At 39.4% G+C, this 24,464-nt stretch overlaps 1 protein-coding gene across 1 annotated transcript in view; it reads right to left on the minus strand.

Annotated features, from left to right (window-relative positions):
- DYNC1LI1 (dynein cytoplasmic 1 light intermediate chain 1) overlaps nt 1–21,885 on the minus strand; it is a 39,931-nt gene extending 18,046 nt beyond the window's left edge. The window contains exons 1-2 of the mRNA XM_032861043.1: nt 21,649–21,885; nt 21,392–21,465 (exon numbers count right to left, since the gene is read on the minus strand). Coding sequence (XP_032716934.1) covers nt 21,392–21,465; nt 21,649–21,794 — 220 coding nt within the window. The 5' untranslated portion in view covers nt 21,795–21,885. The remainder of the gene's footprint in view (nt 1–21,391; nt 21,466–21,648) is intronic.
- Between the last annotated feature and the right edge of the window lie 2,579 nt (nt 21,886–24,464).

A 24,464-nucleotide genomic window follows, 5' to 3' on the forward strand; every position in this document is an offset into this window, starting at 1 on the left:
CTCAATGTGAACACTTCCACCTTGTTACCGAAGTGACAAATTTTGAAATCGCAGGGTGTGTGTGTGGGGGGGGGAGCCTCAAACTACCATATTTACCATATTACATTTATTTGACAGTATACTCTTTTTCAAAAGTAATGTTTTAAGCTTTATCTTAAAATGGATCTCGAAGGTGCTTAAGTATTAAGAGGCACAACTACCATCGTTTAAAATTTCAGGAGAGAAGAAATTACCAGTGTAATAAAACAAACTTTATTCCCAATCCTTAGAGGCAGAATCAAGAGAACAGGAACATAACCACCTGTTCCTCAGAGGCAACCCACAGAGAAGAATGCATTAAATTATTTTCCTTTTCTTCTGAAAATAGCAATGATCCCTGGAAGCAGAAATACCTTTCTCTTTTATGAGTCATAATGTAAAAATAATAAACAGTATTATTTTAACGGCCTCTAAAATAGCAGCACTGTTGCATATTGGAAAGTGTGCTTTGAACTTAAATTTGTATCAATTCAGATCCTGGCCCCGTCATTTCCCACCTATGAAACTCTGAATAAGATACTTATCTTCGGCAGTTCTGAGCTCCAGTATTCAACATCTGCCAAACAGGAGGTAATCACCATTCCCCATTACAGTCACGGTTATGTCAGAATTACTGCTGCTTCAATGAATGCAGCAGGCACTCTGGAAATGTCTGCTGCTCCCGCCAGAGAGATGGAAATGGAAGCCGACAGTTCCATCTGACTAGAATGTGGGCAAAAGGAGTAGTTACAGTCCTTTGCTTTTTGTTATATAGAAACACACTGACAGACTTGAAGTTGTATCCTTCTGCTGCCCTAACTTCTAAGGCTTTTGTATTTCAAACCCATTAATACACAGTCAAGTTTAAAAATACTCCCAAAGTGGATAAGGGAACAAAATTTATATCCTTCATTCAGGGATTTGTGGAACTCATTAATATTCTGGCAGCATTTTTGTTGTCTGAGACCAGATGACTCAGTGGCTGCCCTGTAAGAGGCGTAAGAATGTACATTTCACTATGAAAGTGCAGAGTTAACAGGTACCACAGTCACAGGTACTTGCCAGGTACTGGGGATACGGCAGTAAGCAAAATACAAAAAGCCTGTTCTGCTGGAGCTTCTGAGGGTAGGGGGTGACTAAGTAAAATACATACTATGTTAGTAGTTCAATGGAGAAAAATAATATGAGAAGGAAGAGGAATGCAAGGGAGGTTGTGATTTTAAATGAGGCGATTAGGAACAGCCTACCCAAGGAAGTGGTATTTGAAAGAAGACAGAAGTTTGGGCAACACAGAGGACTCTAAAGAGAGTATATTCTAGGTAGAGGGAACACGCAATACAGAAAGTCTTTAAGGTTGGAATCTTGCATGAATCATCAGATAAGCGAGTATCTGGGGGAAAGGCAACAAGAGAACGATACTGTCTTTGTGTATATTGAAACATGAGGTATTCATGGAACGTGCACGTAGTGACGAGCAGGAGGAGGCAGCTCGGGAAAGGCTGAAGCTCAAAGGAAATCTGTGGGTCACCAGTATAGGTGGTACTGAAGTTGTGTGTGGAGCTGCTCCTGGAATTACATTCAGAGTGAGAAGGGCAGAAGGCTGAGAAAGGAACCCTGGGGAACACAAACTTCGGGCAGGGATGGAAGAGCAGCCTGCAAGGAAGACTTGGGACCAGCCGCCTCAGAGGTCAGTGGTAGAGTAGGAGAGGGCAATGTTACGGAAGCAGTGGCAAGGGAGAGCCTTCTCTAACTTCTGTGTCTTCCTCACCTCTCTGCCAGCTCCCAACCAAGTGTGTCTGGAGTACAGCTGTCCCCACCACTAGCTAATACCTTAGTTCAGGCCTACCTCATTTCTGCTAGGACACCATTAGTATCTAGTTACAGAAGTTTTCCTACTCCTAAACTTACTCTTGTAGTCAGTCTTCCACACTTCTGCCACAGCAGTCTTTCTAAAATACCTAAACACGGCCAGGGGCTCCCGGTCACCTTCAGGATAGTCTGACCTTCCCGGCCTGGCATAAGATGCCCTTCACGAGCTGGCATGCCGTACTTGTTCTCACTTTCTGACTCCTTTTCCCCCTCACGTCCTAAAGTTCATGCATTCAAATTATCTGTCCTTTGTAGAAGGACACTTCTTTGCCTCCAGGCCTCTGTGTATGCTTTCCTTATTGCGTGGAATGACTAACTATCCATGGATCATTAAACACCACGAGGTTTGCCTAAAGTATTACCTACCGTCTCTACAAAGCCCTTTCTGACTTCCAGGCAAAACCAGGATATTCCGTTAGGGCTGGCTTCCTGGTTTGTTGCATATCTCCAGTGTAGTCCTAATGACAGTATCTTGAAATTATCTCCTGCTTGTTTTCCCTCTCCAGTTTATGAGCCTCTTAGAGGACAATGACTTTGATATAAAGATCTTTGTACTTCTAGTATTTAGTGTAGTAAATGTCGAATGCAATGGTTCTTAAATTGTGGTACCTGCACTAGCAGCAGCAGCAACACTGTCTACTTGTTAAAAATGCAGATTCTTGGACTCCACCCTAAAAGTACAGGAGGGAAGACCCAGCAATGTGTGTTTAATAAGCCCCTCAGAGGGGCGCCTGAGTGGCTCAGTGGGTTAAAGCCTCTGCTTTCGGCTCAGGTCATGATCCCAGGGTCTTGGGATCAAGCCCCCATTGGGCGCTCTGCTCAGCGGGGAGCCGGCTTCCTCCTCTCTCTCTGCCTGCTTCTCTGCGTACTTGTGATCTCTGTCTGTCAAATAAATAAATAAATAATCTTTAAAGAAAAAAAAATAAGCCCCTCAAGAACCATCAGTCCAGTGAAATGAATGATGGACATTTACTTAGAGGAATAAATTCTGGTCTCCTAAGTAGGGGAGAACTCTTCAATTTCAGCTCTTAGAAAAAGGAAACAGCCATACTCTACTGATGGCTACAAGAACTTGAAATATAGCATACGTAGTTAGGATTGACTATTATTTTTGATGTCACGAATTTGGGCTCAAAATCCAAAAAAAAATTTGGAGCCTATGAATTTAACCCTTTACAATTAGAATTAGATAAACTAAAAGGAAGATACAAACTTGTTAAAGAACCATTCGATAATTTTTTTCTTTGAAATTCAATTAGCCAACATATATGACATCATTAGTTTCAGGTGTAGACTTCAACAATTCATCAGTTGCCTACAACACCCAGTGCTTATCACATCACATGCCCTCCTTAACGCCCACCACCACCCTGTCATCCCATCTTCTCACTCACCTTCCCTCCAGCAACCCTCAGTTTGTTTCCTAGAGTTAAGAGTCTCTCATGGTTTGTCTCCCTTTCTGATTACTCCCCCATTCAATTTTCCTTCCCTTCTCCTATGATGCTCTACACTGAAGAACCACTCCATAGTATCACCACTAGAGATAATCAAATCAGTGACTATTTCTAGGTGATATTATTATGGTTTGGGGTCTTTTGCTTATGCATATCTATAAGTATACATTTTTAAATTCAGAAACCTTTATATTTAAGTCATTTGAAATATTAAAAAGAAATTGAAATAAATCCATCTGATTTTGACCCTTTTTTAAGGTATCTTTTTATTTTCTAACATCTAAAGTAGGAATTAAAGAGAAAAGATAAAACCTGGGTTAAATAAAATTAAGTTTTATCTCTTACCACCTATTTTTATGGATGCATAGGTACTTTAGAAAATCAGATATTTTATCGTTGATTTAATAGCCTCTATTACAAGTCTGGGCACTAAGTTTTTGCCTATAATATGTAACACTGTTTCTGCGGGATAATCATTTTTCAGCTGGTGTCAATTTAACCTAGAGAATTCTTTTCAGGAAAGTAGTCTGTCATAAGCGACACTTTGATTTTTTACTTTCTAGTTTATAGAATAGACTTGGATTTTTTAAATTAATAAACTCTGGGGTTTTTAATTTTTTTTTCTTTTTTTTTTTTTTTAAAGAGAGAGCATACATGTGCAAGTGGTGGGGAAGAAGGCAGAGAGAGAGGAAGAAAGAGGGAATCTGCTTAGCACAGAGCCCAATGCGGGACTTGATCTCACAACACTGAGATCATGATCTAAGCAGAAAACAAGAGTCAGACACTCAAACAACTGAGTCTCCAAGTGCCCCCAATAAACTGTTTTTTTAAGAAGAATTTTATGTTCACAGCAAAATTGAGTGAGAAATTCTCTGAATTTTTTAATATCCTGTCCCCACATCTATACAACGTCCCCCACTCTTGACACAGTAGTACATTTATTACAATCAGTGAACTGACACTAATGTGTCATTATCACCTGAAGTCCACTGTTTACATGAGGGTTCATTCTTGGTGTTGTACATTATATGGGTTTTAACAGATGTATAATGACATGTAGCTGCCATTACAGTATCATACAAAATAGTTTCACTGCCCTAAAAATCCTCTGCTTTGCCTATTCAGACTTTTTAAAAGAAAAGTTTTTATAGATCGCCTCACATGGTGATTTAAATTATTTTATTATGTCCAGTGTTTCTGCAAACTGAGATGACTAGATAGAAATGATTTAAATTCTTTTTGTTTATAGTTCTTGAACAACTACCTGAAAACATTATAAATTAAATGCCATAAAAATTATAGGATTGATAAAATTCAAATCAGCAATTAATATAACAAATGATATTTTGCTGAAATTAAATGCCAGTGCTGGGTTTAATAGTAGAAACATTTAAATATTTTTCACTAGTTAACTTTATTATTTCTATTTAAAGCATGATGGATCATCATGGGAATAATCATTGTCATTATCATAGATATTACTATTTTCAATCCAAACTGTTATTTTGTTGATCTATTTTAATAGTACACTTCAAAAATAGCACTGAAAAAGAAGTACTTATTTAATGACGAGTTCTTTATTGCCTGTTTAAGGTACTTAAACAGGTATTTAAGCAGATACTGCTATGAAACATTAGAAAATGGTTCATAAAAAGAACAACTCTGGCCAATACGACTGAATAGAGTACTGACTGCTCTGGGATACTTCCTTTGGAGTCTGACAAATCCGTGTGTCCTCTCTCTGTTCTGTCTGCCTTACTTGGTCTCAGCTTGTCACCTATAGGACTATAAGCGCCTATGCAGAAGGGAGTACTGCAATCTTGTGGCAGCATTTAGACCTAAAGATGCTCATTCAGAAGATCTAAGACATTTACAATTTTTTAAAGTTTAACATGAAAATGAAAACAATTTTTAAATTTTCCGAGAACTCATGAATATTCTCCAGGAATAAGTCCTTACATCTAAGAAACTCAACTTTACTATAAGTACTATTAATAAGATATTGCTAATAACTAAAGTTCATGAGATAATAATATGTAGTACTTAAAGAGATTTTTAATATTAAAAAAAAATCCTTACCAAAACATGAATAGCTAGCCTAGTTTTAAAGTTTTTAAACTTGCACCAAATTTATTTTTTTAAAAAAGACTGTTATTTATTTGAGAGAGAGGGAGAATGCGTGTGGGTGAGCACTCCAGCAGGGGCTAGGGGCAGAGGGAGAAGCTGCCTCCTCCCTGAGGGAGCCCAGTGGAGGGCTCGATCCCAGGACCCTGATCCCAGGACTCCAGGATCATGACCTGAGCTGAAGACAGATGCTTAACCTACTGAGCCACCCAGGTGCCCTATAACTAGTGCCAAGTTTAAATCACATAATTTTTTGCTATTAGTATTTTCTATTAAGTTCTTTATTTTAATTTCAATATAGTTAACATACAGTGCTATATTAGTTTCAGGTGTACAATAGAATGATTCAACAATTTTTACATTACTCAGTGCTCATCACAATAAATGTGTACTCTTTTTTTAAAATTTTATTTATTTATTGACAGACAGAGATCACAAGTAGGCAGAGAGGCAGGCAGAGAGAGAGAAGAGGAAGCAGACTTCCCGCTGAGCAGAGAGCCCAATGCGGGGTTCGATCCCAGGACCCTGGGATCATGACCTGAGCTGAAGGCAGAGGCTTAACCCGCTGAGCCACACAGGCGCCCTAAATGTGTACTCTGAATCCCCTTCATCTATTTCACCCATTCTCTCCACCTCCCCTCTGGTAATCACCTCTTTGTTCTCTATAGTTAAGAATCTGCTTCTTGGTTTGTCTGTTTTTTCCCTTTGCTTGTTTGGTTTCTAAAATTCCACATAGGAATGAAATCATATGGTATTTGTCATTCTCTAACTGACTTATTTTGCTTAGCATTGTACTCTAGCTCCATCCATCCTGTTGCAAATGACGAGATTTCATTCTTTTACAGCTGAATAATACTCCATTGTGTGTGTTTGTGTGTATGTATATCTTCTTTATCCTTTTATCTATTGATGGGCTCCTTCCATAGTTTGGCTATTGGAAATTGTGGGGCAATAAATGTAGGGGTGTCTGTATTCCTCTGAATTAGTGCTTTTGTATCTTTGGGTAAATACCCAGTAGTGTGATGACTGGACAGTAAGGTAGTTCCATTTTTAACTTTGTGAGGAACCTCCATACTGTTTTCCACAGTGGCTGTACCAGTTTGCATTCCCACCAACAGTACAGGAGGGTTCCTTTTTGTCCACATCCTTGCTAACACTTGTTGTTTCTTATGTTGTTGATTTTAGCCATTCTAACAGGTGTGAGGTGATATATCTCATTGTAGTTTTGATTTGCATTTCTCTGATGATCAGTCATATGTCTGTTTGGCCATTTGTCTGACTTCTTTGGAGAAATGTCTGTTTATGTCTTCCGGCCTTTTTTTTGGGGGGGTGTCTTCTGCCCACTTTTCAACAGGATTATTATATTTGGGGGGGTGTTGAATTGTATCAATTCTTTATGTATTCTGGATACTAACCTTTATCAGATATGTCATTTGCAAATATCTTCTCCCATTCAGTAGGTTGCCTTTTAGTTTTGTTGATTATTTCTTTCACTGTGCAGAAGCTTTTTATTTTGAGGTAGTCCCAAATGTTTATATTTACTTTTACTTCCCTTGCATCAGGAAATAGATCTAGAAAAAATGTTGCTATGGCTGATGTCAGAGATATTACTGCCTGTGCTCTCTTCTCAGATTTTTAGGGTTTCAGGTCTCACATTTAGGTCTCTAATTCATTTTGAGTTTATTTTTGTGTATGGTGTAAGAAAGTGGTGGTTTCATTCTTTTGGATGTCGCTTTCCAGTTTTCCCAACACCATTTGTTAGAGAGACTGTCTTCTTTCCCACTGCATATTCTTTCCTGCTTCATCAGATTAAGTGACTATACAGTTGAAGGTTAATTTCTGGGTATCCCATTGTGTTCCGTTGATCTATATGTCTATTTTTGTTCCAGTGCCATTTTAGAAACAAACCAGCTGTCTTGATGTCAGCTTTGTAATATAACTTAAGTCTGGAATTGTGACACCTCCAGTTTTTTCTTTTTCAAGATTGCTTTGGCTCTTTAGGGTCTTTTGTGGTTCCATACAAATTTTAGGATGTTTATTCTAGTTCTGTGAAAAATGCTATTGGTATTACAAAGATGTAATTGTAGATGTAATCGTTCTACTGTTATATACATCTTCTAATCACATTATTTGCTAAACAATTTTTTTCTCTTTTTATGTCTTTAGGCACTTAACCCATGGCCTCTGCTTGGTTCTCCTCTCACTATACAAGCATACTCCTCAAAAGTGAACATCCACTAAATTCGCACCACACACCAACACATTGCTCATGCTGCAGCTAAGTGATCTTCCTGAAATAATCTCCTTACGCCACTTTTCCCTCTTAAGACCCTTCAGGGTATGCTAGTTAATGAAATACAAAGCTGAAGTATTTCCAGTGAAGTAAACTAGCATCAGCAACTTACTTTGTAATGCATAAAAAAAGGGGTGGAACAGTGAGCCTCTTATGTGACAAAGCAAATACAGTTAAGTTTAATGGTAGAATCTACGTTTGAGTATATGAATATTCACTGTAAAATTGCTTTAACATGTTTGGCAGTTTCATAAGATGTCAGGAGAAACCATCAGGGTCTTCTTGCTGCACAAACTATAAAGCTCAACGTTCCTTCCAAAAGCCACCTCATTTTTCTGCCCCTCTCCCACCATACCCCACAAACCACATGCTAGGCTCCAGCCATGCACAACTTCTTGCAGAGCACTAGTGGGGGTGCTCTCTCCCAACTCTGAGTCTTCGCACATGCTGTCATTTCTGGGATATTCTTCCCTTCCCCTCACACGTGGGATAACTGCAGCTTATCCTGGTCTCAGTTTAGTTTGCTCTAGGAAAGCTCTAGGAAGCTTTCTTTTCCTCTGTAAGTCTGGTTAAGCACTGTCCCTCACAATCCCAACAACACACTGCACACTGAAGACACTTCAGTGTCATGTGTCAGCTCATTTACCAGTTGCCTTCGGCACAATGTTAAGTCTGCCAAGTCTGTCCTGCTTCATTCAACAAATATTCTTTGGGCAAGTTCTCTTAACAGTAAGCAGGATATAAAGTCCTAGCTTTTAAGTTACTTACAGATAAGAAATTATCCTATTCTTAACAGACACTGTCTCTGCTTGCTCAGCAAAAACAAAAACCACGTCGTCAATCTTTTGGGGCTGTTATAACAAAACACCATAGGCTAGATTGCTTTTAAACAACAGAATTTATTTTTCACAGTTCTGGAGGCTGGGAAGTTCATAATGAAGGCATTGGCAGATCTGATGTCTAATGAGGACTTGGAAAAGCTTGGACTGAGTTGTCAGTACTCAGCTGCCTTGCCACAGCCAAGATGAGCTATGTTTGACAATATTAGAAAGTCCATCATGAACCCCTTCTCTTTATTCGATTATGCAGTTAGAAGGGCTGGAAAATATTAAAATGGAGGATACCTATACTTGGCATTGATAGACATTTAAAAACCATCTTTACTGGCCAAACCATTCAAGAAACAGAAGTCACTAAATTCCAAGTTATTTTTGGAAAACAAAACAGAACCTAATAGCTTGAAAACTAAAATAAAACAAATGAAAAATAGCTATATACATACTTAATTCTAAGCAACTAATATACTTTTAAAGTGGCAAGCAGGGCAATGGGGCTTATGTGGCTTCAAACCCAAAGTATCTACAGATTCAATGCAATCCCTACCAAAATTCCAGTGGCATTTTTCACAGAAATATAACAAACAATCGTAAAATGTGTATGGAACCACAGAAGATCCTGGATTCATCAAAGCAATCTTGAGAAAGAAGAACAACGCTAGAGGCATCATGCACCCTGATTTCAAATTCCATTACAAGCTGCAGTCATTAAAACAGTATGTATTGGCATAAAAACAGACACATACATCAATGGAACAGAAAAGAGAGCCCAAAAATAAACCCAAGCATATATGGTCAATTAATTTATGACAAAGGAGCCAAGAATATACAATGGGTAAGGGGGACAGTCTCCTCAACAAATGATGTTGGGGAAAATTAGACAGCCAGATGCAAAATGACACTAGACCACTATCTTACACCACACACAGAAATTAAGTCAAAATGGACTGAAGACTTGAACATCAGATCTGAAATCATAAAGCTCCTAGAAGTAAACACACGTGGTAAACTGCCTGACATAGGTCTTGGCGATGATTTTTTAAAATCTGACTGCAAAAGCAAAAGCAACAAAAGCAAAAACAAACAAGTGGGACTACATCAAACTAAAAAGCTTCTGCACCACAAAGGAAACCGTCAACAAAATAAAAAGGCAGCCTACTGAATGGAAGAAAATATTTGCAAGTCATATATCTGGATAAGGAGTTAAAATGCAAAATACATAAAGAATTCATACAATTCAACTAGCAAAAAATGGAACAATACGATTAAGAAATGGGCAGAAGACATGAACAGACATTTCTCCCAGGAGATAAAGATGCCAACAGGCACATGAAAAGATGCTCAATATCACTAATCATTAGGGAAATGCAAATCAAAACCATAGTGAAATATCACCTCTCATTTGCTAGAATGGCTAGTATCAAAAAGACAAGAAAAAACAAATGTCAGAGAAGCTATGAAGAAAAGGGAACCTCTGTGCCCTGTTGGGGAGTGGAAATTGGTGCCGCCATTGATGAAAACAGTATAAGGTTTCCCCTAAAATTAAAAGTTTTGATCATATTTTGACCATATGAAACCGCAACTCCATTTTTGGGTACTTATTAAAAAAAATGAAAACACTAACTTAAAAAGACACATGTACCCTCATGTTCATTGCAGCATTATTTCTAATAGCCCAGATAAGAAAACATCCTAAGTGTCCAATTATGAATGGATAAAGATGATGTGAGATACACATTATTCAGCCATAAGAAAGAATGAAATCTTGCCATTTGTGACAACATAGATGGACTTTGAGGGCGCTATGCTAAGTGAAATAAGTCAAAGACAAATGATCTCTCTTATGTGGGGAATCTAAAAAAACAAAAAACCTCTAGCTTATAGATATAGAGAACAGACTGGAGGTTGTGGGGGATGGGAGGATGTGTGAAGCATGTCAAAGAGTTAAAAAAAAAAAAAAGAAAGAAAGAAAGTATCCAATGCCAAATAAATACATAAATGAAAGGTGCAAAGACAAAAACAAAAACAAAAACAAAAACAAAAACAAAAAACCCAAAACAGAAATAGGGAAATATTTGGGTGACTTTTATGACACTAGGGGTATTAAGTACAACCATCAATAATATAAACTATTAAAATCACATAAATACTTCTTAGAATCACTTAGAATGAGATCTTAAAATTCTCCTATGTTATCAAAGCCACAAAGGGGGTGCCTGGGTGGCTCAGTTGGTTAAGCATCTGCCTTCAGCTCAGGTCATGATCTTGGGGGTCCCAGGCTCGAGCCCCACACTGAGCTCCCTGCTCAGCGGGGAGCCTACTTTTCCTTCTCCCTCTGTGCTCTCTCTCGCTTTTGCTCTCCTTTAGAATAAATAAAAATCTTAAAAAAAAACACAACAAAACATAAAGAACCATGGAGAGTATGGAGAAAAATAAATGAAAAACTGTCTCTAATAACCAAACCATTCAAGAAATAAAAATCACTAAATTCCAAGTTATTTTTGGAAAACACAGAACCTGATGGTTTTAACAGTAAAATAAAAGAAAAATAACTATAGAAATACTTTATTCTCTGCAATTAATTTATCTTTAAAGTGGCAAGCAGGGCAATGAGGCCTGTGTGACTTCCTAAAATGTTCAAAGAATTCATCTACCTGTCATGTATAAACTGTAAGAAAGCTTTATCTTCAGTTCCTCTGCCTTCAGCTGGCAGTGAAACAGACATCCTAGCTTTAAGTGTGCCAGCCAAATAGTTAATGATCTGTAAACATACACTTACACAAATACTGAGAGTTCCTGTTTAAAAAGACTAAGATGAGAGTCCTCCTATAAAGAACACTTTAATGATGATGCTAAAGTTATTCTCTAAATATTTTATCTAAATTTTCATTTTAAATTAGATTTTTTTAAAGAGGACATATTTTACAGATGTTTTTAAAACAAACTGAAATATTTCATTAGATCAAATTATATTCTAATAGGGCTAGTTTTATGTCCTCATTCAAGTGCCAGGAAACTTTTTATGTAAAGGACTAAAGAGTAAATATTTTAGGCTTTGCAGTTCACATAAGGTCTCTATCAGATATTCATCTTTGAATGAGGATTCAAATGATGGGTGAAGGGTATCAAAAAGTAAAATTTTAAAAAAGAAAAGTATTTGATGCTAAATACATAAATGAAAGGAGCAAAGACAAAACCCCCCAAGAAATATAGGAATATTTGGGTGACTTTTATGACACTAAGGGGCATTAAGTACAACAATAATTGATAAAAACCACTAAAATCACATAAACACTTCTTAGAATCACTTAGAATGGGATCTTAAAATTCTTCTAAGTTATTAAAGCCACAAAGGGGGCACCTGGGTGGCTCAGTCATTAAGCATCTGCCTTCAGGTCAGGTCATAATCCTAGGGTTCTGGGATCCAGCCCCATGTCTCCATCTCCCACACCCCCTGCTTGTGTTCCCTCTTACACTGTGTCTCTTTCTGTCAAATAAAATCTTTAAAAAAAAATTCATCTTTGATTTTTTTTTTTAACCCTCAAATCTTTAAAGATATAAACAAACCAATTCTTGGCTTGCTGGCCGTACAAAAACAGTCTACAGGCCAAATACTGTCCTAGTAGATGGACCAAAGGAGGAAAGACTTACTGATAAGATTACAGTGAAATTCCCCAGAGCAAATAAGCCCGTATCCCAAATTATGTCTGGGTGCTATTCAAATAAGTCACTCTCTGTAAACTAAGTATAAAATCCACGCACTTAAAAGAACTTCAGTTTTATTTTAATTTTTGAAAAGATTTTATTTTTAAGTAATCTCTGCATCTAATGTGGGACTCGAACCTACAACCCTGAGACCAAGAGTCACATGCTCTACCAACTGAGCCAACCAGGTACCCCAAAATAACTTCAGTTTTAGCATGGAACAATAACCATCAATTCTTACTTCTTTTTTGCACAAATTTGAAAACAGAATTGATTACAAAAGAAAATCTCTGTAAACTCCACCAAAACAGTATAGGGGTAAAGGTGTGCTCGTGATACTGTTTTATCACCCCAACAGATCTCTAATTCAACACCAGAGATCATGTCCATAAACTTTACAATGACAATTTAATTAACAGATTTAGATATAGGAAGATTCAGAAGATGTGATTTCTAACTGTAACAATATCACAATTAGTGTATAAACCTCGACAAGTCGAGTATTTCCATTTGCTCCCCATCTTCTCAGTAGAGGGGGTAAAAGCAGACAAAATTTATGGTGATGGACTTAAAGTTCTATAACTATTACCAATTCATTATTTCTTGGTCAGTGATACAACAAAAACAAATTTCTTTTATAAGACACCAACTGTGTTTTAAAAAGATAATACAAAAACAAGAATTACAGGCATCAAGGTGGCTCAGTCACTTAAGCCGTCTGCCTTCAGCTGAGGACATGATCCCAGGGTCCTGGGATCCAGCCCTGAATCAGGGTCCCTGCTCAGCTGGGAGCCTTTTTCTGCCTCTCCTCCCCACTTGTGCTCTTTCTCCCTATCTCTGTTGCTCTCTCTCACCCTCTCAAATAAAATCTAAAAAAAAAACACAAAACAACAACAACAAAGAAAACACCAACCAAAAACCAAGAATCACATGAAAATGAGCAAAGAAAAACACTTAAGTACCCATAATACATTAATAATAGCTATCTTGAACACTTCAGTGTATGCCACTGTTAGAAATGTTTTACAAACATTATCTCCTATAATCCATATGATAATCCTAAAAGGTAAATACCATAATCTGAAAGATTAAGCAATTTGCTAAAGAAGGGTCAGGATTAGAATCCAGCAATACTACTAAACACTGTAAACATTGCCATTGTACTTGGAGCAGCTTCTAGTCTTCAATGGCGATAAATAAGGGGGACAAAAGGTAAAATTAAGCGGTATTCTGCCTCCCTTTTCTCCCAGGTTCCTTTCCTGTGGTGGTGGAAGGCTGAGACACTGTGCTCTTCTTGCTGTGCACAGGTTTGTGTGCCTGATACCTGCTATCTATGGAGAGCTTTGATTCACATCTCCATAGCTATAGTGGATTCATTACTACCTACAGTATCATGATAATCATGGCTAGAACAAAAAGAATTCTAGCCTTCCATGTTCCTTCTTTATCCAAGTGAGGGATCCACATTGTGAAGCTGACATTTTTTATTTGGCCTGGCATGATGTAAAAGAAATCACCCTAGGAAGCCTGGGTGGCTCAGTGGGTTAAGCCTCTGCCTTCAGCTCGGGTCATGATCGCAGGGTCCTGGAATCGAGTCCCGCATCAGGCTCTCTGCTCGTTGGGGAGCCTGCTTCCTCCTCTCTCTCTGCCTGCCTCTCTGCCTACTTGTGATCTCTGTCAAATAAATGGATAAAACCGAAAAATAAAAAAAAAAAAAAAGAAAGAAAGCAACTTATTTTATCTGAAAGTTGTGGTGATAAGAGCCATGAAGGGTCTTCACTGGAGCTACTTTTGGGCTCATACCTGCTACGTGGCCTCCCATAGGCTATCTGGATGACCCAGGCAGGGTGGGGGCTTTTGGTCTGCTCCCCATCTCAGAAAGAGCGTCTCCTCCCTTGCCTCAGCAGGCAAGAACAGGGAGAGGCTGTTAATCAGCTGCAGCAACTGCACCCAGTGGTTCTAAGTAAACATGTACACATGGCTGTTCCAGACTACATCCCTCTAATGTCAGGTACCTGCTATGCACCTGCATAGCAGAAAGTCAGACAAACTCAATTTTGAATCCCAGCTCAGTTGTGTAACCTGGGGCTCAAAACCCTCTTCTATAAAAGAGCGAACATGCTATATAATAAAGCAGAACATCCAAGCAACAGGCATTTAACACGGATGTTCCCATCCCATCTGCTGGCCAAAGCTCTACCTTTGAATATCATCATTCAGTAATCCACATTAAAAAACAGAATTCATCCTTTATCATTGCCCTCACTCGCTCAGACTAACTAGACATGAACTGAAAACCACTGAGTTTAATTCAATAAAGATCTATCAAGCCAATAAATGCTCATCTCAATGGTTATTAACAGTTCCTAGGCTCCTGTAAGTCACACTAAATAGTTTTTAATCATCAAATATATATATTCTATAGTCCAAAAGTCATTAAATTATAGGATGACAATTTTTAACCTATCTACCAAATAGGTAAAGATTAAAGCGAATAATCCTTAGAGTTAGTAATGGTGCTAGGTAAACAAGTACTCCCATATACTGACAGCAGGAATGTCAAATGGCACAACTTTCCCAAGACTGTTTGGTAATATATAAAAAGACCCTAAAGATACATACTTTTGAGCTAGCCATTCAACTTACAGGAACTTATCCCAAAGATAATATTGGAAAAGTGAAAATTAGATACAACCATAATAATCTGTCTACCCATCAATTATAATTATGGCATAACTATATATATTATTCAGTCACTAAAAGGAAGGAACCCATATCTACTGTCTTTAAAAAAAAAAAACACAAAACCCTGATGAAGTTAAAAAAAAATCTGATTTCAAAATAATATATAAGGTATAAGCCAATTTGTTTAAAAAACAAATACAGGGATGCCTGGGTGGCTCAGTCTGTTAAGCATCTGCCTCTAGCTCATGATCCCAGGGTTCTGGGATCAAGTCCTGCCTCAGGCTCCTCGCTCAGCAGGGAGTTTTCTTCTCCCCTTGCTGCTGAACAGAGATAGCAAGAAAGAGCACAAGTGGAGAGGAGGGAAAGAAGCAGGCTCCCAGCTGAGCAGGGATCATGACCACAGCTGAAGGCAGACACTTCTCCTCCCCTCTTGATGCTCCCCCAGCTTGTGCTCTCTCTCTCTCTGACAAATAAATAAAATCTTAAAAAAAAAAAAAAAAGCCCAGACCTTTTAAAAAAATTTAAAAAATAAAAAATAAATATAAACACATAGAAAAAAATGAACACTGCTATATCTAGATGGTGGGATCATGTGTTATTTTCATTTTCTTATCTTCTAGTATTTTCTCTCTGATAAGAAACATGTATTAATTTACAATTTAAAATAGTGACTTCCAATTCTGAGAGGAAAGTGCTTTAAGACATAATTTATTTTAGTTCTTTTAATCCCAGTAAGTATGAAAGAATCTCTATTAACAGATCAGTAGGTTATAATTCACCCACAACCCCACAGCTTCAGGGGAAGGTAGGAAGGGCAGACTCCCAGATCTGGTACCTGTAGGTCAGGATCCCACCACACCTGAGCTGCCCTGGCCTTTCCACTAGGTTTTTAGCTACTGCAACAAGCTCCCTTAGTCTGCAGCCCACAGTGTTCTCCCATCTACCTTAGCAAAATTTCACTCAGATACTACCTTTTCCGCAAAACTTCATGTGACCTATTTAGCAATCATTTCATACTGACATATCTGATGTTACTACTTTGAGTTTAGATGGCAGGGATGGAATCTTATTTAATTCTGTTTTCCACAGATGGAAATGCTTTCCAGCAAAGCGTTTTATGCATAGCACGTTCTAATAAATGTTTCATGAATAAATGAATAAAGAGATAATCTGTGAGGTCTTCCTAACAGCTACTCCCTGATTTTATAAGTAAAATGAGGCCCCCCAAATTAGTCCATGGTCACCCACTTGCTGAGTCCTTTCTTTTTCCTACCTCAAGCTGTGCCCTTATTCACTCGTGCTTGAGCTCTCTCTCAGCACTGGAAGAAATATGTGAACTCCACTTAACACCTCTTAAACCTATGTTCAGACTATGCCTCTAGTTGGAATAACAATGATACTTTAAATGAAAGCTCATCATCATTCATTCTGCACCAAACATCATACTCCATTACCCAGAAAACTCTATTAACTGGCATCTGTGCTTATTGATAAAACTGATGCCCATAATATCTTAAAGCAAGGGTCCACGAACCAGCACACAAATCCGTCTGCTGCCTGTTTTTGTAAATAAAGTTTTGTTAAACACTGCCACACCTATTCATCTATGTATTGTCTATGGCTGCTTGGGGGCTACAAGGGCAGAGTTGAGTTATTTAAGACAGAGACCATATAGCTCACAAAGCCTAAATTATTTACTATCTGGCCACTTACGTAATAGGTCACTGACTGACCACTGTAAAATACCACTGTCACTGGAGTCTCAAAACACTCTATACATGGTTTATTTTTGACAGTGGTAGCACCTAACATGCAGTGAATAATTTTGCTAGTTCTTTGAGAACTACCAATCCAATATCATCCTTTTCCATATCCAATATGTGGTAGTATTCTCTTCCTTGTATCATATCCCATAACCAATTACTTCAGAAAACAGCATTAACATACTTCAACTGATCAAAATCTGTATCTTCCAGAAGTCATGGAACCTTGATGATCTTTAATCCCAGCTCCTCACAAGTGAACGGTTTCAGAGTGGACAGTCTCATTATTTTCAGTCGCTCCTCACATGAAGTTACTTCTGTGAACAGATCTTGAGTTTCACTATGTATCTTTAGGTTTCCTACCAATAATTCAAGCATAATAGAAGCTAGTTTTACTCCTGAGTAAAGACTGTTTCAAACACACTGCCTGAAGATGCTCAGCATTTTGTGGGGCTTTGCTGGCTGTACACAATCCTGGACTAGTGCCTTCTGGGAAAAATAGAAGGCTCTAGATTTCCTCCCTGGGTACAATCAAACAGCCCACATCTGTAAGGAAATACTTTCTTAATTTCAGTCTAACTGCAATATGTCCTCAAAACAGTTCTTTAAAAATATTTAATAACCCACAAACTTTAGAACTTGAATTAAAGAATGTGGGATCAGACAAGCCTTCAGAGATCACTAAATCCAAATATCTTAATTTACAGATGAGAAAGATGAGGCTTACATGATTTACCAAAGGGCCAACTAGTTTTCATTAATTTATGTTGGCCCCAAATCAGAAAGTTATACTGATCTTCTATTTATAAGCCAGGTCCTGTGCTGGAAGCTAAGATTATATATGAATCTTAGTACTAACAATGAATTAATTTAATCTAACTCAATGGGACTTTTTGCAATGAAATAGATACATCAGGAGAATCAGACAAAATTCCTTAATATAAACTGCAAACATCTTACTTCTCCTACAAAGAGACCTCTCGTTTCCTTTAGGGAGACTGTCCAGTGTATAGGTTAAGAATACTGGCTTTCTCTGCCTTCGGTTCAGGTCATGATCCCAGGGCCCTTGGATGAGTCCCACATCGGGTTCTCCGCTCAGCAGGGAGCCTCCTTCCCTTTCTCTCTCTCTGCCTGCCTCTCTGCCTACTTGTGATCTCTGTCAAATAAATAAATAAAATATTAAAAAAAAAAAAAGAATACTGGCTTTGGGGTACCTGGGTGGCCCACTTGGTTAAGCAACTGCCTTTGCTCAGGTCATGATCCTGGAGTTTGGGGATCGAGTCCTGCATCGGGCTCCCCGCTCAGCGGGGAGTCTGCTTCTCCCTCTGACCTTCTCCCCTCTCATGCTTTCTCTGTCTCTCAAATAAATAAATAAAATCTTAAAAAAAAAGAATCCTGTCTCTGGAGGTAGGCTACACCGTTTAGACTCCTGATTTTCACTCTTTCTGGCTGTGTAACCCTATAGCAATTTACTTAACAGCTCTGTGTTTGTTTCCTGATCTTTAAGGGGATAATCAAATGCTGTACATAATCCTTACATGGCTAGTACATGTAAGTGCTCTATAAATGTTAGGTACTGTTATTTTCCTTAGGAAGTTTCCTTAACAAAACAGAGGAAAAGTAACTAAGATATGGAGAAAGTGCCCTTTAAAAAGCAGCAATTAAAATATAATTACAATCATTGAGGTAAAAGTTGATTAAATAAAAAGGGTAAAGAGGAAAAAAATAGTTCTTCAAAGAGAAATTGGTAAGTTAAATCCTACTTAAAATACGTGCATGAGAAGTTTTGCCTTTAATATTAAAAACAAACTTGACTGAAGCCCATTCTCAAAATCTTTCAAGAGAGAAAATGGTTAAGCACTAATGTCATAGTGTTTCTGCATTTCACGACAGGTCAGGCCTAGGTAGATTAAATGACTGCTTAAACACGAGTGCCACGGCCACAGTGGTGTCCCTCAATAAGATGCATCCTAGAATCCAACAAATATTTGGATTTTAGTTTAAAATAATTACTAGTACTTTTACTCAAAGATAGCCTTTTAAAAAAGTTACACAGTAGGAAGAATGTGTGGCCCTCTCTCCGTTGCAAGGAAAGTTGGAAAGCCATGCCAGAGTCAGGAATACATGGTCTTAATAGCTGTGTGACCTTGGAAAACTCACTTAACAGGTCTTTAAAATTCATTATCTCATCCATAAATTGGTGCTAACATCTACCTCTAAGATTTGGAGGTGGTGAAAGAAGGGGCACAACAGAGGAGATACACTAAGATTTACATGAAAATGCTTTGAGAATGGCTCATATAGTATACAGTACTGGTCCTCATCCTCTTCTCACCCCCATAGGCAGTGGGAGGGGAGGCCATGTAGCAAGCTAAGGTTAAACTGCAATTTGTGTTGGGGAACATAAGCAAGCCTTGATCACTGTCCTATTTTAGGTTGTTTCTGGAAATGTAAAACTTTATTGCAGTCTCAGATTTTGTTTTTTAAATACAGGACTCCAGAGATCACCGTAACTCATGAAATACACATTAAGGCCAAGCATCCTCCTGCTTAGTACCCTCAAACTCATAACAAAGAAAACCACAATACCTATCTATGTATTTCTTCCCTTCACCAGCACAGACTAATTGCTGCTGTAACATGTGATGGTAAAATGTCTTTAAGCAATCTTTAGAGATGTTTTTAAAAATTAATCCTATTTATGTAACTATAAAAATCTGTTCTTCTAAAGCTGAAAAGGACTTTGATGAATATCCCAACAGTACTCAAAGAAAAAATTTTAATTTCAAGCTTGTATAATTTTATACTAGGTGGAGCCTTACAAACTATCAAGCTCTGAAGAAGGAAATTTAGTCTGTTCTAAGTTTGGAAGGATAGAAGTGTCTGGGGCCTCTAAGTATACTCAGTCACATACACGGATCCAGTGTCAAGCAGGTTAAAAAAAAGGGTTAAAAAACAGTAACAAAAAAGCATGGTACAACCTCAGCACATCAGGGACATCAAAAATGAATAAAACTGTCACTTTGTTTTCACTATAAAAAGAAACCTCTAAGTAATATCTAATGCACAGAAATAATTGGGAGGAACTTACAAAATGAAAACAAAGTTCAGGAATCTTAACCTTATAATGGTAGTATTTGAAAAGAAGTCTTACCGAACTTAGAGTCATTAAAAAAATCCACTTCAATAAGGTCACATTAAGTCCATTTTAGTTTAGCAACTAACAGTAATTTGTTTAAATTAGTAAACTTATTTTCTGGGATTTTTTTTTTTTAAATTTGGACCTTATTCATTTCTGCCCTATAAATATCACTTATGTGGACACTAATTCAATTTTCAAAAAGAGAATTCTGATAAAACATTTTCTAATTCAGTTAAGAGAAATCCATCACAAAAACTCACCGTACTGTTATCACTTCATAAGCATTATTTCATCAATCCTCCCCATAACTCTAGGAGGGAGGCATTGTTTCTACAATATCCACTTTGAAGATGAAGAAACTAAGGTTTACAGATATCAAGGAACTTGTTTAAGATCATAGGGCTGTGACTGAACAAAGGTTAATAAGCAGTAGGTAGTTTTAATCATATTAAAAACGAGGTAAAAACTAATTTTTCAACTAGCTCCATGTAGTAATGAACATCAAGAATCCTATACATTCTATATTGGCAGCAATTCAGGAAAAATAAGTAATTTGTCTCTATCTAAACATTTTTATTAAAATAGACCCTGTCATGTAGCATTTGACTTCTTTGTTTCCTTTCCTGTTTTTAGATGTACAGAAAAAGTCTTGAGACACCAATATCAAAGCTTTAAAATTTAACCATCATTTTATAAGCAAACGGCAATATCTGGCACTTAAAGAATATGAAAGAAATGTCTTCTGCAAATGACTCAGGAGCTAAGCCTGCAAAAATGTGAATCTGTGATTTATTCTCCCTCAATGTCCAATACGCCCACCCTAAGAATCAGTAAAGAGACAAAATACATAACTTCCAGAGAGCAGAGGAGCTACAGAACAGGATTGAGACATTTGACCATTTCTCCTTATTAAAATTATTTGGCTGAAGGGACTGGACTAGTAAGGTGTTCTACTGCCCTTTACAAATTTCAGAATTGTAAGTGACAGTTAAAAAGGCATTGGCAACACGAATCCATTGTACCCAAAAAAGCTGAATCAACTAAGAACATTTATCACGATTACCAGGTCTCAATTTCTAGCATCTCTGTCAATTATACAGAGTCAGCTATTAAATATTAATGATAAGCCATTTGCACTGGAGCTCTTGCAAAGAGCCTCCTGCTAGCAATTTTTGTTATGAAAGAGAAACCATCCTTTTTTTCTAGGTAATTCCCAAGCCTCTAGAATCCGTCAGATGGGCTACCGCATTTGTCCTTCCCATGCGAGACTGTCAGGGCCACCTCCACATCCAGGGGAGGAAGGGCTCTGGGGAGGGCGGGTCCCCGCAGGTACCGGGGCCTGGGTCCCCGTTCGCCTTCTCCCCACAGCTGTCAGCGACAGGTCCGGCGGCGGGGCGGGGCCAGGCCCGCCTGTCCGCACAAAGCGAGCGAGCGGGCGGGCGGACCCTGACCCGGGCCGGGGTGGGGGCCGGGCGGGGCGGAGCGAGGCAGAGGACACTTACCCAGCAGCAGTACGTTCTTCCCCGCGGGGAGCTTGGAGCGCGAGCGGGTGGAGACCTCGCTGAGGATGCAGGACCTAGCGGGGAGCAAAGGCGCACGCTGAGGCCCGGGACCGGGGCCCCACCGCGGGAGGGACGGACTCGGCCTCGGCGCGCTTGGGCGGGGGCTACCGAGAACGCAGTGGCCTCGGCACGGGATCCCGAGGTGTCCGCAGGGCCGGGAGTGTCAGCGGGGACCCAGGGAAGGGTGGGGTCGTTACCAAAGGTTCTGCCCGTCCTCGTCGTCGCCCGCTGCGGCGCCGCCGTTGCCCGACGTTAGCTCGTTAGCCAAGGGGCCCCCAGTGTAAGTCGAGGCTAATCCCGGCGGAGAAGAACCGAAGGACCCGACTCGCCCCACAGCCGCCATCTTGGTCGGGAATCACACCACTCCCGGCAAAGCTGAATGAGGGAAGCGGCGGCGGCGGCGGTGGCGGCGGCGGCGGGAACCCGGATATGGAGCATTCGGCACACGGGAGCGGGGCGGGGCCTGCGGGGGCGGAGCCGCGGGCTCTGCGGGGACTGACCGAACGAGTGAGGACGCACCGCGCGTGCGCTGCAGTTTGTCGACCGCGCGTAAGGAATGCGCGTGCGCGGGCTGCCCCGCGGATAGTTGGGCTACTTCCCGGCTTATACTGGACTCAGCGTGCAGAGGACCCTTCTGCCGCCCCACCCGCAGCCCTGGGCTGCAGCAGAGCGGGTTGGGGTGTGTCAGGTGAACAGTGCTCCCTCCCACTCTTCAGGTCTACAAACACCGCAGCTAGCGTGGAACTTCTGCACTGTCATTGCCACCCCATTTAGGCTGAGCGGCGGTCACCCGCCTATACCGGCACTTCCCCTGCGCGAAGAGGGAAATGGGCCGCCCTGCCGCCAAAGAGGCTTTGTGCAGCCGGAGTCCGGAGTGTAACCTGGGTCCTGGAGTTCTGGGCTCTCTACTTTGCATTCTCACGTGGTGCCGTTTTCCTCAGTCTTGGCCCCACATCTAAAGCAGGTTCCCCCGGCCCCTAAGAGCTGCGTGACAAAAAAAGGATTGACGGGGCGCTTTAAAAAGAGCCTCGATGTTTTCGAGTGAGATGCCCCGCGTGAGATTTGACAAGACCCGCTAGGTGAGTCATCCATACAGCCAGTCAACAGACGTTTTATTCAGCTCTTATTATGGCAGGCACAGTTGGCACTGGGCATACACAGATGGCAAAGAACCTAAAGTAGCTCTAAAATAACTCCCCTTCTGTCAAAACTTGATGGTGTGGCCCTTTGTACATCATTGCTGTCATATTTGAAGATCACTTGCTAATATGTGATCTGATCGTTGTTAGGCGAGTGAGAAAATCACAGCTAAAGACTGTCTTAGTTATGGGTTAACAGTGCTGTTAGTAGCCTAGGGTTTTGGAGGCAAATCTGAGTTGAGATTCAACTCTATCAGCAACCATAGGCCATTTTCTTCACCTCTCCCGAGTCTCAGTGTTCTTATCTGTAAGACGGGGATAAAAAGACCTAGAATTTTTATGGAGATAAAATGGGATGATTCATGTCAAATGGCTTAGAACAGTGACTGACAAATCTTGAATGCTTGATACATGTTTATTTTTAATGACTAATGTTTTCCTTTATGGTTCAAACCATTTACATCTCACCAACCCCTGGAGCTGATAGGCCTAATGAATTCCTGCAGTTAAAACTCTTCATTTTTTGTTAGTTTGTTTAATATGATTAGGAAAGGAACCAGAATCCAATCTTGGGATCCCAGGCTTTCTATGGTGACAAGCAGGACAAGGACTTCTGGGGGAACCTGAGTATTTTAAGTCACTGATATAAAGGAGGGCTGTTTACTGCACTGGGCCCCTGGGAGAGTTGGTTCACTCTCTGTACTTTACTCCCTCAGTCATCTTTTGTTGTCAGGTCATTGTTTCCCCCAATTTTGTTGTAACAGAGTTGTTAGTTCTGTATCATATTTACTTAACCTGGGAAGTATTAACTTTATAATGGCTTCAGGATTCTAATGCTCCATGACTTCTAGAAGCCCAACTACCCACTTATACCGAGGTCAAAGTTGTATTCTGTGTAGTTTTATAATATCCCTATCCAGTGTTGTTCCATTAAGATGGCTAATAAGAGTGGTCATTATGAGTACCTCGTATACTCCAGGCACATGTGTTATGGTTTTCAATCCTCATACTTTGTAAAGAATTGGCAAAATTAAGTAATTTACCCCACAGGTAGGAGGTAGATAAATTGCTATTTTGACTTTCTAACCCGTCAAATGGCCTATGTCAAATTACAGAAATCTCTACATAACAAAAATAGGGAAACTTTGTAGTATAAGGAAGTCTATAAAAGGGAAGAATCCAGCAGTCCCTTGGGATTTTTGTTATATAAGTGCTATTTACAATTGAGTTATTTCCTATACTATGATTACTTTTCTTTCTTCCCCAACTTTTTCTTACATCCAAAATTAATAATTCTCTTGGTTTTTCATTTGCTTAGATTTCTAGGACCTTAACTGTAATTCAGTCTTGAATTCTTGTCCTAGTTGTTTAAAACTTCTCATTAGGTATTTGGACAACTTCATCTTAAACACATTTTTAAGAACTTTCTAAACTGCTTCAATTTGAATTGGTTGTTCTGTGTACCTAATACGGAGCTGTCATCATGGGATCTTCTCTCATCATTGTTGTGGGGGAATTCCTTTGCCTCATTCTCTTCTCTTATCTTATAGGAGAACTTCCCCCCAAGAGTTTGGTGAGGAAAGATGTATGGATACATTTTTGGAGATATCCAGCCAGGATCTGCCAGGGAAAAAATGGCATTCTTGAGGTGGTACTAGATGAAAGCTCAACAAAGGAGCTATTTACAAAGGTGTGGACAGTATTGAGATGCGGCTAGGAGGAGCAGGAAGATTTAGGCTTGAAGGAGAAAGAGGAAGAGTGTTTACTAGAATCCAGAGAGAGCTGCAGTTGTAGGAAAGAATTTCTCAATAAGGTCTGTGACTTCAGTAAAGAAACACAGCACTGACTTCTCTCTTTCTGGCCCCTCATATCTT

This window comes from Lontra canadensis, unplaced genomic scaffold (genome assembly GCF_010015895.1).
Source record: "Lontra canadensis isolate GAN:19392208 unplaced genomic scaffold, GSC_riverotter_1.0 scaffold20, whole genome shotgun sequence".
Lineage (NCBI taxonomy): Eukaryota > Metazoa > Chordata > Mammalia > Carnivora > Mustelidae > Lontra > Lontra canadensis.